The sequence below is a fragment of the Castor canadensis genome, chromosome 13, assembly GCF_047511655.1.
Source record: "Castor canadensis chromosome 13, mCasCan1.hap1v2, whole genome shotgun sequence".
NCBI classification, from domain to species: domain Eukaryota; kingdom Metazoa; phylum Chordata; class Mammalia; order Rodentia; family Castoridae; genus Castor; species Castor canadensis.
In genome coordinates, this window is record NC_133398.1 from 76,565 (window position 1) to 94,619 (window position 18,055).

The 18,055-nt window shown below is 42.5% G+C and overlaps 1 protein-coding gene across 13 annotated transcripts in view; it reads right to left on the reverse strand.

Annotated features, from left to right (window-relative positions):
* Cacna1b (calcium voltage-gated channel subunit alpha1 B) overlaps nucleotides 1-18,055 on the reverse strand; it is a 166,920-nt gene that overhangs the window by 58,541 nt on the left and 90,324 nt on the right. For all 13 annotated transcript variants that reach the window (XR_012440671.1, XR_012440672.1, XM_074052690.1 and 10 more), the window contains 3 exons: nucleotides 4,328-4,454; nucleotides 958-1,087; nucleotides 578-637 (listed from right to left, as the gene is read on the reverse strand). Coding sequence is in view for 11 of the 13 variants with exons in the window: in XM_074052690.1 (XP_073908791.1) it covers nucleotides 578-637; nucleotides 958-1,087; nucleotides 4,328-4,454 (317 nt within the window). In the remaining 2 variants the exon portion in view is untranslated. The remainder of the gene's footprint in view (nucleotides 1-577; nucleotides 638-957; nucleotides 1,088-4,327; nucleotides 4,455-18,055) is intronic.

An 18,055-nucleotide genomic window follows, 5' to 3' on the forward strand; every position in this document is an offset into this window, starting at 1 on the left:
CACACATACGAGCACACACACACTTACAGGTACACTGATGCATGTACACTTATGTGTGCTGTACAATCACACTGAACACGCACCTGTGCAAATATATGAGGGCCACACCTATCAGACCTGGATAAAGGGCACCTTGTGAAGGAAAAGGAAGGTTGCAGTGACGTGGTAGATTCTCAATCTGTCATTAGAGGGACTCCAGATCCCATTTAAATTTAGTCCTAAGCATCTAACAGTCCTCCAGCCACCCCTCTCTCAAGCCTCCCTTTCCTCTGCCCAATGTCATGTGGCCCCTTCTGTGCAGTCACCAGGCACTCTGGAGTAGGGGCTCACCCCCCATATACACATACCTTGAAGAAAGCTCACTGCCCCTGTGCTCAGGAGCCAAGTGACCTGGTAGTGCTCCAAAGGGCAATGAGGTGCTAGAAGCCCTTGTGGCCAGCAAGGCCCCTGGAGTACAAAATACTCCATATATACACTCAGCCCATGTCTTACACATATGTGTACATTCGCCAACTGAGCACACACCCAATGCACACCCCACACACCTGTATTAGCAGCAAGAGCTGCCACTGCTCACCTTTATCACCATCTCGAAGGTAAAGACGCCAGTGAAGATGTAGTCCATGTACTTCAGAACCTAGAACCAAAAGGAGGATGGAGCTCAAAAATTTGCCTGGAAGCTGGAACCAGGACCAAGTCAGGGCCTCCCAGCTTCCCCTCAGGCCTCTGAGCAAATGACACACTAGAGTCCACCCAGCAGCAGTGAGGACGAGTCTGAGATGAGCATTCCTCTGTGAAGAGGCTCCTCGGGAGGAAGCCTCCACTGCCTCTGGCACACCTGTAACATGGGCTTCAGGGAGGTGGCTTCACTAGACCTTTGGTGAAGGTCTGGAGGAGACAGGCTCCCAACCCCAGTGGCACTTCCTCTAACAGTGGCCTTGACTATTTGCCACTCACATTGTTTCTGGATGAGTCCGTCCGCACAGGATCCTCAGCAGCCAAGGCAATGCTGCTCAGTGCAATGACCACAAGAATAACCATCTCAAAGTATCGCATGGTGACAATATAATGGCAGAAGCGACGTAGCCTATAGGGACACAGCATAGGTTACCATGGGGACCAGAGCACATGTCTGACTCTCCTGCAAGGGAAGGACTCTTAACTGGCTACTGTAGGAAAATGTGACACTAGAATGGAGCTTTGCCCAGTGTCCCTATGGTCAAACAACAGTGGCCAGATGACAGGTTTGTAAAAGGGCATCCTGGGTCAGGTATCAGCAAACCACAATTCCCAGGCCAGACTAGGCTGACCCTGTTCATGTGAGTAACATTTTGCCATCCATTTCATGTGAGCATAACTGCCTCCACTAGTTCCCCTACTGTCTACAGCCCCACAGCCAACAGTATCACCACCTGGTCCTTTGCAGAACAGGCATGCTGCAGGTGGGGTGGAAGAAGAACTTCAGCATAGCAGCCTTGCAGAGAGGAGGCCTCTCTCGCCCTACTGAGTGTGTCTGTGCCCATGCTGGATGCATGCTAATGTCTAAGCTTCAAGCTATGTGTGGACACAACACACACACTTGCTTCCCACTTCAGTCACTGAACTTTGCTCACTTGTTCAACGTTACTAAGCATCTGCTCAGTTCTGGGGGCAGAGCAACAAACAGGAAAGGCAAGTCTCTGGTCTTGTGAAGCTCCACTCTAGTGGGCAAAGTGCCAGCAAACAGTGCAGAAGTAAGTGAGCAGGAGACTCAGATGCTGACAAGTAGGTGCTGCAACATAGCAGGTCAGAAGGGCAAAGCCTGAGAGATGGATGAGCCATGGACCTAGGAGGTGGGGCAGACCACCCCTCATGCTATCACAAGTACTCTTATCTCCACAGACATGGATCTGCTGCGAGATACTCTAGCCTCTTCCCTACTCTCCACATCACCGCGGTGGACACACCTTAAACAGCCTGCTATCTTCTACCACCGCCCACCACTTCTCTCCTCCTTGAAGGGTTCCACCCACCTCCTCATTCATGTGCTTTGCACATGATCACAGCACTGCTCTTCCCAGGCCAAAGGCCTGTGGCCCTTCATCCCTGGGTACTTCCTCTTCTTGCCTTCTAATTCAATGGTCATCTGGTCCAGCTTGTGGTTGAGTTTCTGCCACTCAGCTCTACCCTCCAGCTCAGACTCTGTAGCCCACCTCCAGCTTCCTTGATTCTGCAGGTTAAGGCAGTACACCTCATAGCTCAGCCAGACCCCCAAGACCACTGCTGGTCTTGGTGAACACCCTACCTTCAGCCAGACAGTGAGCAAAATCTGTATCATCCTTAACACTGCCTCCCCTTCCATGTCTGTTATCAAATTCTACAGATTCACCCTCTAAAATTTCCCCCAAAGCATTTCACTTCCAAACCTCTACTCTGACCACCTTAGTCAAACCACACTCTTTTATCTTGCCCACTTACTTTGTGGTCTTCTGCTACCAACTCTTCCCACTAAAGTGCAGTCACATGTGCACACCTCCCACACCTTTGGGGGCACTTCAGTGACTTCTCAGGTCTTCCACAGGTCAACCAACAGATCACATATCTCTGCACCCCTCCAGCCTGCTGTCTTCTACTTCTGGGCTGTTAAGCTCTTCTCCACAACAGGACTCATTCCTCCCTCTTCCTCTTAACTCTTATTCATCCTTCATATTTCAACAAGACTTCACTTCCTCCAGGAAAACTCCCCTGCCTTCTCCTGCCTGCTCCACAACACCAGAACCTGCCTACATTGCTGTTTCCATGCTGTGCTTATTTGACAGCTATCTGTTCACCTCCCCACACACACACACTGTCAGTCCCAAAAAGATAGGGACCCCATCTCTCTCTGTGATAAGGAAGCCTGGAGAAAGATCAAAGCCAGGGGAAAGGATCAACCAGTAAGGCCCTTCCCTTAGCCAGGGCCCCTACATCCAGCTATCTTGCTAGAAACTTCGGATGTCCTTCGTCTGCAGCTGTGCTGACATGATATATTGTAATCTTGAATAGCTAACTGCCAAGTCTGCTTCTTCACTCCCTGCTTGCTTGCTTACTGCTGCTTTTCTTGGTATAAAAACCTCAACCACCCTGAGCTCGGGGTCTGTGCCATTTTGGAGATATCCAGGTGCTGGTCCACTATCATAATAAACCTTCCTTTCCTCCAACCACCTGGGTTTGAGTTTTATTCTCGCTGGTCAGTCATACTTTCTGTACTGTTCCTGTAACATCTGGTACCATTTACTGCTAACCCTAGCACAGCAGAGTAAGCTCCCAACAAATTCATGATGAATCAAAGAATAAAGTGAAGGAATAGGAAGGGAGAATGGGTAAAGAGGGCTGGGTGGAGAGACTGGGACAATCAAAGACAGAAAGGGTGGCTGGACAGGTCAGTAACAGTCACTCTGATACTGCTGCCCTCCGACCCACCCACTCTAGCCTGTCTGGCTCTACTTCTCACCCTCTGCCCAGAGCCTGTCCGGCTCTACCTCTCACCCTCTCCCCTTCGCCAAATCTTTGCCCCAGCCTCACCTCTGAGGCCTCACAGCTAATTTTAGCTCTGGCAGCCCCAATCCCCGAACTCCACCTCTGCTTTGTTTCTTCCTAGCACTCATTGCTGGCTAACATCTTTTTTTATTCTTTTGTTTTGTTTTGTTTTGTTTGCAATACTGGGATTGAACTCAGAGCCTTGAGCTTGTTACACAAGCTCTCTATCACTTCAAGCCATGCTCTCAGCATTTTTTTTTTTTTTGCTTTAGTTTGTTTTTCAGATAGGTTCTTGCACTTTTCCCCAGGTTGGTCTCAGACAGTGATCACCTACCTCTACCTCCTGAACACCTGGGATTATAGACATTCACCACCATAGTCAACCTGCTATCTGACATCTATGTCTCACTGATTTGCCTTGTTTGCTGTATGACTCTCCCACTAGTCCATGTTCTTGGTAAGGACAGGTGCTCTTGTCTATCTAGGGTATCAATGTATAGTCCCAGCATGAAGAGTATAAAAAAGGTCCTTGTGTGCAGCAGGAGAGGGAGCTGACCATATGGGGTCTGACCCCAGCTCCACCACCAAGACTTTCTGACTGTGTGTCTGCATACAAGGCACAGAGTTCCTGGTGCTGCCATGTCTGTATCTGTAAAATGAGGTGAATGTGTGCCTCCTAGGACTGCCATGATGATTAGAGGTATTTGTGCAAGTAAAATGGGAAGAATTGGTCCCTGCAGGGGGCAGTGCACAATGGCCACTATGTTACCTGGGTTATGGTAAGTGGACAGGAAGGACAAGCATATGGATGGGCAACGAGGAGACTCACAGGTTGGTGGGGCTTAGACAGAACATAGAGCTGTATGGGACAATGGGCCGGGGACCGCTCCTCAGCATGTCATCAGCTTCTGCCTCCTTCTTCCCTTCTGCTTGGCTTTCCAGGTCCATGTTACCACCTACAAGGACACAGGACCTCCAAGTTAGGGTATGCATACATAAAGCTCGCATCACATTAGTCTCTCCCAGCTCCAACACCATGCATAGTGAGGCAAGCCATTATGTGCCTACTCAAGGAAGGCTAAGCACACAGCTTCACCAGGCAGAGCATGATGGGGACCTGGAGGTGGAAGGCTGCCTGCCATGGAGACCCTGGCACCACACTGCTGGGGTTCCAGGGGAAGAGGCACCAAGATGGGCACAGTGCCTCCCAGAGCCCAGTGAGCCCTTCCTCTGCCTGAAGAATCTCTGAGAAATAGGATGGGGCAGCACAGGGAATGGCCTGGGGCCCACATATCCACAGGTGTCCCCAAAATCCAATTTTTCTCCTGCAGTACCCTAGTGAAGTGCTCCACTGTGCCAGGGAGTCTAGAAAGACGCTGACCCAGGAAGCCTTACCAGCTGCCTTCTTGGTCCTGTCTCCCTAGGTTCATGCTTAGCTCCCAGCTTACCACTGCCTCCCCCATCCCTCCTCCTACCCTCTTAGTCTCCCCCTCCCAGCTTTGCCCTCACAAACCAAACTCCCTGAGTTAAAATGTCATGGGCTTTGTTCTTTTTTAGGTAAATTGTGTAGATTTCTCTCAATAACTCTTCATTTTTAATTATGCTAATGTTTATTTCAGTTCTTGTGGTTGACAGAGTTCCTGAGACCTCAGGGACACCAAAGGAGATAGGGCAGTGACCTGAGCCACCTCCTAAAGAAATATCTTACTTTTACCTCCTTAAAGAAGCATAAAGGTTTGGCATGGTGATGTATACCTATTACATGGGAGGCAGAGGGAGATAGGAGTGTCCTGGTTCAAGGCCAGACCAGGCAAAAGTTAGTGATACCCTATCTCAGAAAGCAAGCTGAGGATAGTGGCACATATCTATAATCCCAGCTAGATGGGAGACAGATGTAGGAGGATTGCAATCCAAGATTGGTCCCAGGCAAAAAGCATAAGACCCTGCCTGAAAAGTAAACTAAAGCAAAAAGGGCTGGGGGCATGGCTCAAGTGGTAGAGCACTTGCCTAGCTGGCTCAAAGCCCTGAGTTTAATTCCCAGTACCACCAATAAATAAATAACCAAATCGAATGGATATTGAAGCTCAACAAAAATGAAGGTGCTCATCCCAGAACTTACTGCAGAGAGCAGAAGAAAAAGCCTGAGCTGCACCAAGCAGCCACAGCCACGCAGCATGGCCTCAGCGACACTTCTAAAATGGGCACTTTCAAATCTCCCTAATGAAATGTGACTTACATAACCCTCTGAGAAAATAACTGGCAATAATTATTTAAAGCCTTGAAAAATGCTGGCAATTCATAAGCCATTATCACTAAAGGAAACCAAGTATGCACACAAAAAATCTGTACTTTAAAGTCTTTTTTGGAGTTCTACAGAGAAAAGTTATAAAATGTGTAACCATAGATGAGCTGAGTGAACTATCTAATATTTCTCCATGAAACACCATATAAGGGTATTCAAATGCATAAAAGAGTTCAAAAGACATGACAAGAGTCATGTGACATGGTGAGTGGAAAGGAAAAGGAACATAGGTGCCATCTTGCACATCCCACAAGCCCGACCATGGCACAGACACGGACACAGCAGAAGAAGCACAGGAGTCCCAGAGTGGCTTTCTGGAAGCAACTTCAGTTTTTCTACTGAATTTTTCACATTTAGAAAATGTTTCCATGATAAACATACACTAATTTTAAAGTAAGAAATATACATTATTTTAAAACCACACCTTTTAGGACTCCTTCACAGTAATAATGAAGCAAACCCAAGAATAAGTAAACTGGGAAAAGAATCAAACTAGACTCTTTTGTTGCTCAAAAGAAATGGGACAGCCAAGAGAGGTGGCTCACGTCTACAGTCCTAGCTACTCAGGTGGCAGAGATCTGGAGTATCATGATTCAAGGCCAAACTTTGCAAAAAGTTTGCAAGACCCCATCTTAACCAAATAAAAAAGCGGGGCATGGTGGTGCACACCTGTCATTGTAGCTACATGGGAGGGTCCAGGCATAAATGCAAGACCCTATTTGAAAAATACCTGAAGCAAAAGAGCTGGGAGTGTGGCTCAGTGTTAGGGTTAGTGTCTGCCTAGCAAGTGTGAGACCAAACCCCAATACTGCCAAAAAAAGAAAAAAGGGGAAGAAATGGAACAAAGATGTCAGAGTCTGGACAGAACTACTGTTCCTGAAACAGGTTTATCACAACAAAATCATAGAAAAGTTGTCAATTAAGTCACGCAGGTCAAGAAAAAAGAAAGGATCACGATGAAAACTGCCACTGACTGGAAGCAGGTTATTAAAAAACAAAAGAATTCATAATGGCAGAATGAAATCACTGACATAGAAGACAGTCAAGAGGAATGACCATGGGCAGTGTGGGGAGAACTTGGACTCCAAACAGTCACAAGCCAGCCATCGCCCTGTGCCTCACTTCCTTCCCCAGGAAGAAACTGAGGCTGACCCAAAGAATGGCCTTGTGTGAATATGACTACATGTTGGGACAGAAGCCCTGAGCTCCACACTTGCCACAAGGCAGATGAGAAATGGCCTCCCACTCAAACTGCATCGCAGAACACCAACAAGCGTGTACTCCCTGGGCTTCTGGGAAAAGCACCTGCAAATCCTCCCAACAAAAACTTTCCACATTTGGCCTGAGACTAGCAGAATTTTGACAGAATTTAAGCTCGACATTCCCAAGACATTCATGACACAGAAAGAATTTCTCTCCTACACATCTGGAATGGTGCTGGCTAGTACTGTCCCTGGAGAGCTGAAAGGTAAGCAAGGAATTCATTTTCTGTAGGACACAACAATGCACAAAGACCCAGGAAAACTAAAGAGTAATTGTCACATTTGAACTTGAAATAAAAAATACCAGCAAACATGCAAGGTCACATTCAAACTGAAAATAAAAAAATACTAACAAACACACAAGGTCACACTCAAACTTAAAAAGCACCAACAAACACATGGGAAGCAAGGTTACCACAATCAAAAGAAAGAAAAGACAAGTAATCAATTTGCATCACCAATGTCTTCACATATGAAAATTTTTAGAGGAGAAATATAAAATATGTGAGAAATAAAAGTGAATCCTAAAGAATGAGTAAACAGTAGAAGTCTATACCTGATGCAGTTCTACTACAGCCCATGACAAGCAGCTTGAAGTGGACCAATCCTCCCCCTGAACCCCAGCTGAAGAAAGCACATGACCTTTCTGCCTGAAGACAGTAGATACAGATGAACCCAAGGGCAGCTGTCCCTGGGAGGAAGAAGCAAAGATCCCACATCCACCCAGGAGTTCCCTGAGACCATTTCCTGTTTGTGTACTCAGAGACAGAATCCAAGCAGCAAGCACCACTTTCACAGGGACAAGGTGAAAAAAGGCTGGAGTCTGAGGAGAAGACCCCAGAGGAGTGGGGGCAGCGAGCCTTCCACAGCACATGTGTCACCTTGGGCACAGGAGAAGGCTGGTATCCCCTGGAAGCAAATCCTTTCCAGCCCAGCATCTCACAGGAGAGCCAGATTAAGTCTGGGGTGTCAAGGCTGCAAAACACTGACTGATTTACACACCAGATGTGCACATATCAGTGGAGATTAACTGTGCTATCTTTTTATAGGATTGCTCTTGGCTTTGTCTGGTTACGAGGACCCCATTTCTCTATACACCTGCCATTTTTAGTGATGGCACTTTCAGGAATGCATAGCCCATGGTATGCAGAACGACTTCCTCTGGAAGAATGAAACCACACAAAGGGAATATTAGATGCAAGAATAAAAGACAAGTGGGGATGGGTGAGAGGGTGGAGGGGGCACATGAGGATGATCAAAACGCTTTATACACATGTAGTAAACAGAGCAATGAAACCTGTTAAAATTGTTTTAGAAGGGGGAGGGGAATGAGGAGAAGTAATACAGGGGTGAATTTAATCAGTGTATATTGTATGAATGTATGAAAATATCACAATGAAACCCCTTTGTACAACTAATATTTAATAAATAGAAATTAACAAGCTAATATATTGGAAAACCTAAATAAACATTGTCTCTAAAGTCAAAACAATCAGTTTTATTTTGTGGGATTTTTAAAAGGACTAAAATACTGAACAGCATTAACAGGAAGTTGGGATTAGTACAACTGCAGTTACTACTTTAAGGTCTTGGTCTTGCTAACAGGGAGGCTAATACATAAAACATCTATAGAGTGTGTTACCCATGCAGGGCAAAATTACAAGGATAACCACTAAACAGAAATAATCTTTAAAGCTTTTTAACTCGAAGAAAGGAAATGTGACATGTAAGCAGGCAAAACAATCAATTAATCAATACTGAAGGGGAAGGAAAGGAAGAACACAACAGGAAATGGAACCAATGTCAAAAACTGAGATGGATGAAGCAAGTCCAAGTAAATCAACAGTCAAAATAAAAATAAGCAAACTAAACTTGGCAATCAAATAACAGAGATCATCCAGCTAATGTGAATACACAGTGTCCAAGAGATAGGCCTGAAATGAAAGCCACAGAAAAGTCAAAAAATGAAAAAAGATATGCCTGGCAAATGCTCATTTGAAAAGAACAAAGCCCAGGGAGTAGTATTCACATCAGAAAATTACATTTCAAGATAAAAAAAAAAACCCACTGTTAAAGAGGATAACTACTTTAATGTACATATTAAAGAGGGTAAGAAAAAAATAAGAAATAACAAAAGAAAAAAATAAAAGGAAAAGCCCCACAAAATAAATTCAGAAACACAGTTACTATTTTAGAAATGTATGTAATAGTTGCTTAGTAATCTCTTAGGTAATTTTTGTACACTGCTGTTTATGTCAAACTATTAAAAAATTGCACTAAAAGATAAATCCATGACAGAGCTAACCTCTTGAAACTGTTGACAAGTCAGCTGGGCAAAACGCTGGTGAATACACAGAATGTGAACAACATAAATAACAAACACGATATGGTGGACAAACATAAAAGCCAATGCTCTCAAGTTTGAGAAAACATCCAAAAGCTGACCATAAAAAAGTTGAGCATAAAGCCAAGATATAAGCAATCATATCTCAAACTATCACAGTCATGATCTCTAGTCATAGTGCAATTATGTTAGAAACTAGCATAATAATCAGAAACAAAACAATTAATTAGAATTAAATTTGACATTTAGAAATTGTGAAGCAGACTTTGGAGCCATGGGTCTGCTATGGGGGACACTCTGCGACTAGTATTCAGCCTATTAGTCCATCTTGATGATAATATATAGAACATTTCGACTCATAAGAAAACACAGTGATACCTTTCCTTTAAAGATGGGATTTAAGGAACTGCAGTGGTCTAATTTCTTTGCTGGCATGCGTGTGCCCTATGAGAACCCTTTCTTCTTAGCATTCTTGATTTGATCCTTTTATCAATAGATAAAACAAGAGCAACTTACCTAGAACCTATTAAACTAGTTTGTACAGAAATCTTTTTACTGAGTATTGTTTATTATACCTTTGTCTTTTTTCCCAGTCAATAAAATCCATACAGATTTTTTTTAAAGAGACCATGGGTCAAAAATGATATGTTGGCCAGGCATCATGGTGCATACCTATAATCCCACGGTTCAGGACGTGAAGGCAGGAGGATCTTGAGTTCAAGGCCAATAAAACCTTGTCTTGTCTTGTGTGTGTATATATATATATATATATATATATATATATATATAATTTATTTATATATTTATATATACTTTTTTCAAATGGTATATCTCATCAAAATGAGCAACAGAAAAATTATGTATAATAACAAGAGAATTTGTGACTCTGTGGCTGAACATAAAGTCAACAGATAAAAACTGCCTGTGAGCAATGGCTCAAGCCTGTAATCTTAGCTACTTGGGAGGCTAAGATCAGGCAGAGTTCACAAGACCCCCATCTCAACCAATGGCTGGGCATGCTGGCACACACCTGTCATCCCAGCTATGTGGGGAAGCACACATAGGAGGATCATGGTCCAAGCCAACCCAGACACAAAGTGAGACCCTACTCAAAAAATAACCTGTGTAAAAAAAGGGGCTGGAGGCTGCTTCAAGAGATAGAGTGCCTGCCTGCCAAGTACAAGGCCCTTAGTTCAAACTCTAGTATTGCAGGAAAAAAAAACAAAAAAAACCTGCCTGTGTTTCTGTACAGGAGCAAATGATTTCAAAACACAATTTTTTAAAACAGTATCATTTAAAAAAGCAGAATAGGCAAAGTGAAAAAAATTTCAAGAGACATGAAACACAAATACAATGTCAAAGAAGTGAGATAGGAACACTTCGACTTACTTAAATTATAAGTGTTACAGAATTCATAACATTTTTCTCTTTAAAAAGTCTGCAGAAGATACCTTAAAAGCAACTGAGACCAATAGGAAAAGGGGACCAGGAACTAGAGAAAAGGTGAGATCAAAAAGAATTAACCTAGAAGGTAACACCCACGCACAGGAAATCAATGTGAGTCAATGCCCTGTATAGCTATCCTTATCTCAACCAGCAAAAACCCTTGTTCCTTCCTATTATTGCTTATACTCTCTCTACAACAAAATTAGAAATAAGGGCAAAATAGTTTCTGCTGGGTATTGAGGGGGTGGGGGGAAGCGGGAGGGGGCAGAGTGGGTGGTAAGGGAGGGGTGGGGGCAGGGGGGAGAAATGACCCAAGTCTTGTATGCACATATGAATAATAAAAGAAAAAAAAAAGCATTTTAACACTTCAGCCCTAAATATTTCAATGTCATCTCTGATAAATAAAGTTAAACAAAAAATCCTAACCTAACCATAATACCTAACTCTTCAAATAACATCTAAAACTTAAATTGTATGCAGCCCTTCAATAATTCCCTCAACATTATTCTAATTCATTTGGAATTTATCCAATATTAAGTTAAACTATCTGATTTCTTATACATTTCATAGTACTATTAAATAGTTTGTTTGAATCAAAAAAAATAAAAATAAAAAAATAAAAAGTCTGCAGAAAAATCTGAGAGTCATGAAAGAACTCAATAGTTGTGGAGGTTAGGGGTTGTACAACTGGGGTGCAACTAAGTGGTGAGTGCTTGCCTGACATACATGAGGCCCTGGTTTTATCCCCAGTACCATGGGGCGGTGGGGGTGGGGGGGGGGCGGAGTTGGGAATGAACCCAGTAGCAATGACAGTAGGTGACAGTCCCTTAGCATGGCATCTGGGGCAGACATCACAGAAGCAGGTTGATCTGTGCCTGGTGAAGGATAGGTACCCAGAGGGAACGAGAAAACAGAATAGGCACGTGAAGAAGCCAAGCAAGGGTGCAAGGTCAGTTGAGGTCATGCAAAATGTAGGTTTATTCCCCTCTGGGGCACTCTGGGTTCCCAACTAACCCTCAAAGTCATCCTGACCTGTAGTTACAGGACTAGGCTCTCACATGCCCATACCCTTCTTTCACTGGCTCAGAGCCACCCTGGGGAAGTAGCTCCCAAGGCAGTCCTCCAAAGAGGAGTTTAAAGGAATACCACTGCATGCCAAGGTCTATCACAGTAAGGGAAGGGGAAATCTGTGGGCATAATGGCAGTGCCCAGTGCCATCTCCTGGGACCAGTTCCAGGTGTTGGGCAGGAAATGCACAATGGTCCTGGAACAGGGCAGACATAAGACCCAGGAAGCTGCCAAAAATGACCACAGCATGTGAGAAGGACAAAAAGCAAACTTGAAGGGGCTTCCCAAGCTGAGATAGGACTACTTAAGAATCAAAAGTAACAGTAACTTCAAAGGACCAAAATACATCAAACACATTAAAATCCAAATTTTCATAATTTTCTTAAACTCACTGGTATATTTGGAGTTGCTAGGGTATTGATTCATTATTTTGAAACCTCATAACTACAAGGGATAGAATTAACCATGTCCTTGCTAAATACAAAATACAAACAGCACTTGAAGGTACCCAAATATTTCTTGAGATACAATTTTCATTATAGCAAAGGTCAACATAACAAATGCAGGAAGAATAATGGAATCGTAAATTCACTGTTCTGCAACCCTTGCCTAGCTTATAGATCTAGAAACTATCATCCTTGTCACTGGAACCACCAGGGGAAGAATGGTGGAGAAAATAACAAAGAACGGATCCAGCCGAACCTGCTGATTCACCAAAGATGCCCAGAGAGGCAGCAGGCATGCCACCGCCCCAACACTATACAACAGGAAGTGGCCCCACCATTCATGGTGCTCACAGAAAGAACTGAACTAGATTCTTCCTAATCAAGTCTCTAGATACACAGTTGTCAGACAGGGGCTATCTGGCAAGGTCTAGAGATATCTTTTGGTTCTCACAATGAGAGTGCCACAGGCATCTATTGGGCAGAGGCCAGGGATGCTGCTAAACCTCCTGAAACAGGACAGCTGCCAAAATTTCAACAGTGCCAAGGTTCAGAAGCCCTGTTCTGCTCTCACTACCAGCTAATGCGGAGCAGCAAAGTAGAGGAATGTTCTTTATGACACCTGATGGAATCAGGCAGCTCCAGAATATGGCATGCTCCAACAAATAAACAATATGAATAAAAGAGGATGGAGAAGCTGCTATGATAAGGCTTAGACTGATAAAAAGCAAAGTCAAATTTGAGAATCTTGTCTGGATACTGATTCAAACAAAACGTTATTCAAATAAAATGTTATTTCTGAGATAACTACAAAACCTGAACTTGGAAATGGTACTGGATAATACTAAGGAATTACTATCAACATTGCTGAGCGTAATAATGCCACTGTGATTATGTTTAACCCTTAATTGAGATGCCTGCTGACATATTTATACTGGGCATGACACACAGGTGAACAAGACTGGCAAATCTGGATATCAGAGTGGGTGACAGACATGTGGGCTTATTACACTTGTCTCTACTTTCTGTATATTTCAATTTTCCATAATAAAAAGGGCTTTATTTAAGCAGCCACAGAGAGAAGGCAGAGCCACACAAAGGAAAAACAATCTGGGCTAACAACTGGCTTCTTAACAGAACAATGGGAGGCAGAGGACAATGGGATAGTCCAACATGAGGAGAGAAAATAACTAATAGAATCCCATACAAAGGAAAATTGCTTTTCACAAACAATGGCAGAATAACAATTATTCAGGCAAGCTGAGAGAATTTACCACTGTCAAACTTCACTGAAAGAAAAGAAACATGTTCTTCAAGCAGAAGGAAAAGGGGGAGAGAGAAATCCAAATTATGATCTGAAGTACAAGGAGTGATGGAAAATGAAGGAATGAGATCAACAGCAAAAAGGATGAAAAACAGCGTGCAGAGAAATTTGAAAATTTAAACCACACTTATGAATCAAACTCAGAAAAAAGATTTAAAACAAAAACAAAACTTACTATATAGAATTTAAGTAATTCTTAAAGTGAAACTTAACTCTTAAAGACAATAGCAAAGTACAAATGCCCAAATGTCCTGAGCTGAACTCCAACTAATAAATAGGAGAAAGGATATTACAATACAGATAAGAAAGTAAAAGGGAGGAATACTAAGAGCAGAAATTAATAAACAAAACAAAAATGTAATGAAGAAGACCAAGAAAGACAACACTGACAACTTACTTAGGGAGACTGAGTTTTGGGGGAAAATGCTTATCAAGGGAGGAGTGAGGAAGGGTATTACAAACACATGGGCCATAACTGCAAACCTACCAGATGCTGGACAAAGAGGCTGGTTCCCACAGATGCACAGCTACCTACACTAACATTTTCTCCCTGTGTCCTCCCTAAGCTATGAGCTCAAAAAGGACAGACAACAAAGGCACCCACAGTCTCTGGCATATAGGAGATAAGAAAACCATGCACTTGAACTTACATGGAAAAGGGGAAATAAACATTTGAAACCTGCAGAACCAGGAAGGAATGGTAGGGGTAAGGGAATGTAGCAGATCCTAATGAAGTGGAATATGGGTATCAATTTATTCACCCTCAGAAGAGAAATTCTGGGCCAGACCACTAGACCTGCAGATTTAAAAGGAAGGGGCTTGGGAAGTCCCTGGGGCTGGTGGAGACCACCTAGACCCTGCTCCTGGAAGAAAAAAAAGAGCAACTCCAGTGGCTAAGGTCAAGGTCACTGCTGAGGTATGCAATTACCAGAGAATTAAAACCAGGCAAAGCCCTCCCCAAATCCAGACAAAGAAGCCAAATTTCATCGTACTAACAGGAGAGGGTGCTCTTGGACTAGAAAGCAAGTATGCTCCCTGAAATCCTCTCCTGAACTCCACAGACTCGCATCCAGAATTCGGAATCCTGCTGGCCCAGGAAAATTTAACACATTTTATCCTTATCTGAAAAAAGAGTCCAACATCCATACAAAGCTTCTATAAGAAGAAAACAGAAAGTAAAGGTAAAAATTATTCAGCTAATGAAAATACTCCACACACAAAAAAAAAACCTGCAAAGCAGAAAAAAACTAATACAGTTCTCCAACATGAAACGAATGCAATTACACACCAACTGCCAAAGGGAAAGAACACCGAACCAGACTCGAATACTCACAAGAAAGACGGTGGACAGTTGGGAGGTGGGAGATGAGAGTTAACCAAACTCAAAAGTGAAGAAAAGACAAAATCACCTCAGAAATGAAATTGAACAGAAAATCAAAATCATTTCAGAAAGCACAAGAAGCCCATGGGAGAGTGGATGTGAGTGAAAGTGTAGCAAGGCAAAAAGAAGATGAGAGTGAAATAAGCCAAGAGAAAATACAAAATAAGGAATGAGTTTTTAAAAGGGTTAGAAAAAAAGTTACATGTAAGGTGGGCAAAGTAGATCCAACTTATATAAACTTGAGCGTCTGATACTTAAAATGTGACAGAATAATTAAAACAATGATCCCAGAAATTTTTCCTGAAATGAAATATCATCTATCATCACATATCAAGAGGTCATTCAACAAATGGTAATGAAATGACTGATCATCCATAAGAAGTGGGCAATGGGGAAGACCCTCAGTCCCTACCTCAACCATGTATAAAAATAACTTAAGACTTCAGCTTCTGAAAAGATGAAGTAAGTATTTTCCCCCATTCATCCCACTAAGCACAAGTACATATACACAACCCTAAGATTGTGCATGAGGCTCTGAGTTCAAACCCAAGTGTGGAAGGAAGAAGGAAGAAGGAAGAGGAGGGGGGGTGGGGAGCAGGAAGAGAACAAGAAGAAGATTGTGGAACGTGAAGAGAAGAAGGAAGACTGGCTAGGAAACCTTGGGATCCAAGGAATGACACAGTACATTTTTCTTTTCTAGATTTTATGCCTCATATATATATATCAGACTTGGAGCTAGAGAGGCTAGCAACCCATAAATGCCAATAGGTAGCAATCACTACCTACACACAAATTCCGCAGGGGGAGGTGGGGGACTGTGGCCCTACCTCCACTCATACCAGCAGAGGCTGAGGACTGAGGACTGAGAATGAAGCCTAGACTTCCATCCTCATTGCCTATGAGGCATCCCAAAGCTCTCGTTAGGGTAGGATGAGAGATAGGCAAGTGGGAGCAGGAGCGTTCATCCCACCCTAGGGTAACCCAGCAATATCCGTGAGGATCATGTGGGGACCCTGAACCTCGAGTCTCACCAGCAGCAATGAGGTACCTTCTCACCCCAGCAAGACCTATTATAAAGCCATGACTTTTATTACCACCCAGCAGTAATTAGATCTATCCCAATTTCAGTGGAAGCCACATGGGGAGCACTGACCAGTTCTCCGACCTCTACAAGCCAACCTTGTGTCAGTGGAGGCCTGGTAGAAAGCTGGGACACCCACGTTAGCCCCAGCAGTAATGGGGAGTCTCCTCCAATTGCTGTCAGCGGAAGCCAAGTCAGAACCTGTCTCCAACCCCACCTGGGACTAACGAGGCAGCTCCCAACTCTCCCTCTGGAAAATGTGTCATAGCAAAGAAGTCAAAATAGAAAATTTAAACAAGACTCAGGCTCATGACATAACACCAAGTATCCAGATTTCAATAAAAAATCACTCATCACACCAAGAACCAGGAAGTCGACTTGAATGAGAAAAGACAATCAACAGACATGGGAACAACAGATGACAGAACTACTGGACAAAGAATGAAAAACCACCATCATAAAAACACTCACCAGACAGCTAAAAATGCATATGAACTATAGAAAATCTCAGCAAAAAGAAGATATGAAGTCCAAATAAAAACTTACAATTGAAGAGCATAATAACTGAAATTAAACACTTGATAGATGAGCTCAACTGCAAAATGGAAATCATGGAGGAAAGAATCAGTTAACTGGGAGATACGAAAATAGAAATTACCCAGTCTGAACAACAGAGAGAAAATAGACCAAAAAAAAAAAAAATGCTCAGGAGACTTCAGGAATATTTTAAAAAAAAAAAAAGGATTTAACATTTGTGTCATCAGAGTCCTGGAATGAAAAAGAGAAAGGGCTCAAAGACATAATGGATGAAATATTTCCAAATTTGGCAAAAGACATTAACCTACAGATTTGAGAAGTTCAGTGAACCCCAAATAGGACAAATTTGAAGAAACCCACACCAAAATGCATCGTATTCAAACTTCTGAAATATAAAGACAAAGAAAACACCTTGAAAGCAGCGAGAGAGAAACAACATCTTACCTATAAGAAGAAAACAATTCGAATGACAGTGGATTTCTCATCAAAACCATGGAGGTCAGAAGAAGAGGCACACGTTTTTTCAAGTGCTGAAAAAAAAAGAACTGTCAACCCAAAATTCTATACCCAGTGAAAATATCCTTCAGGAATGAAGGGAAAATCAAGACATTCTCAGATGAAGGAAAACTAAGAAACTGTCACCTGCAGACCTATCCTAAAAGATGGCTGAAGAAGGCCCTCCATACAGAAAATATTTTATGAAAGAAGACATTTGAGTATCAGGAAAGAAGGAAGAAAAAGAGGAGAAAATATGAATAAACGTAACAAGCTTTCTTTCTCCTCTTGAGTTTCCAAAATTATGTTTGAGACTGAAGTGAAAATTACAACACACTCTGATGTGGTTCTACATTTATATAAAGGAGATATTTAAGACTACTATGTTATAAATACAAAGCAAACTTCATTCAAACTGGTAAAATTATGACATCAGGAAATGGGCAGTTAGGTAAATACAATGTAATACCTAAAACAACCACTAAGAAGTGTTCTAAAATATGTTCAAGTAACCCGTCCCTTCTGAAAGTCAGGAAAAAGAAACAAAATGAATGAAAAACAGAAAGAACAAACAGAAAAACAGGATAACAAATTTAAGCCTATCAGTAATTATATTAAATATAAAAGTTCCAAATATGTCAAATAAAAGATATAATTGACAGAATGGATTAAAAACCCAACCTAACATGCTGTCTACAAGAAAAATCACTTCAACTATAACTGTATAGCTAGGCTGAAAATAAAAGGTGAAAAAAGATAGACCATGCAAATATTAATCATAAAAGCAAGAGTAGATATATTAATATAAGATAAAATGGGTTTCAGAAAAAAGAAAATTACCAGGTCCAGAAAAGGGCATTACACAACGATAAAA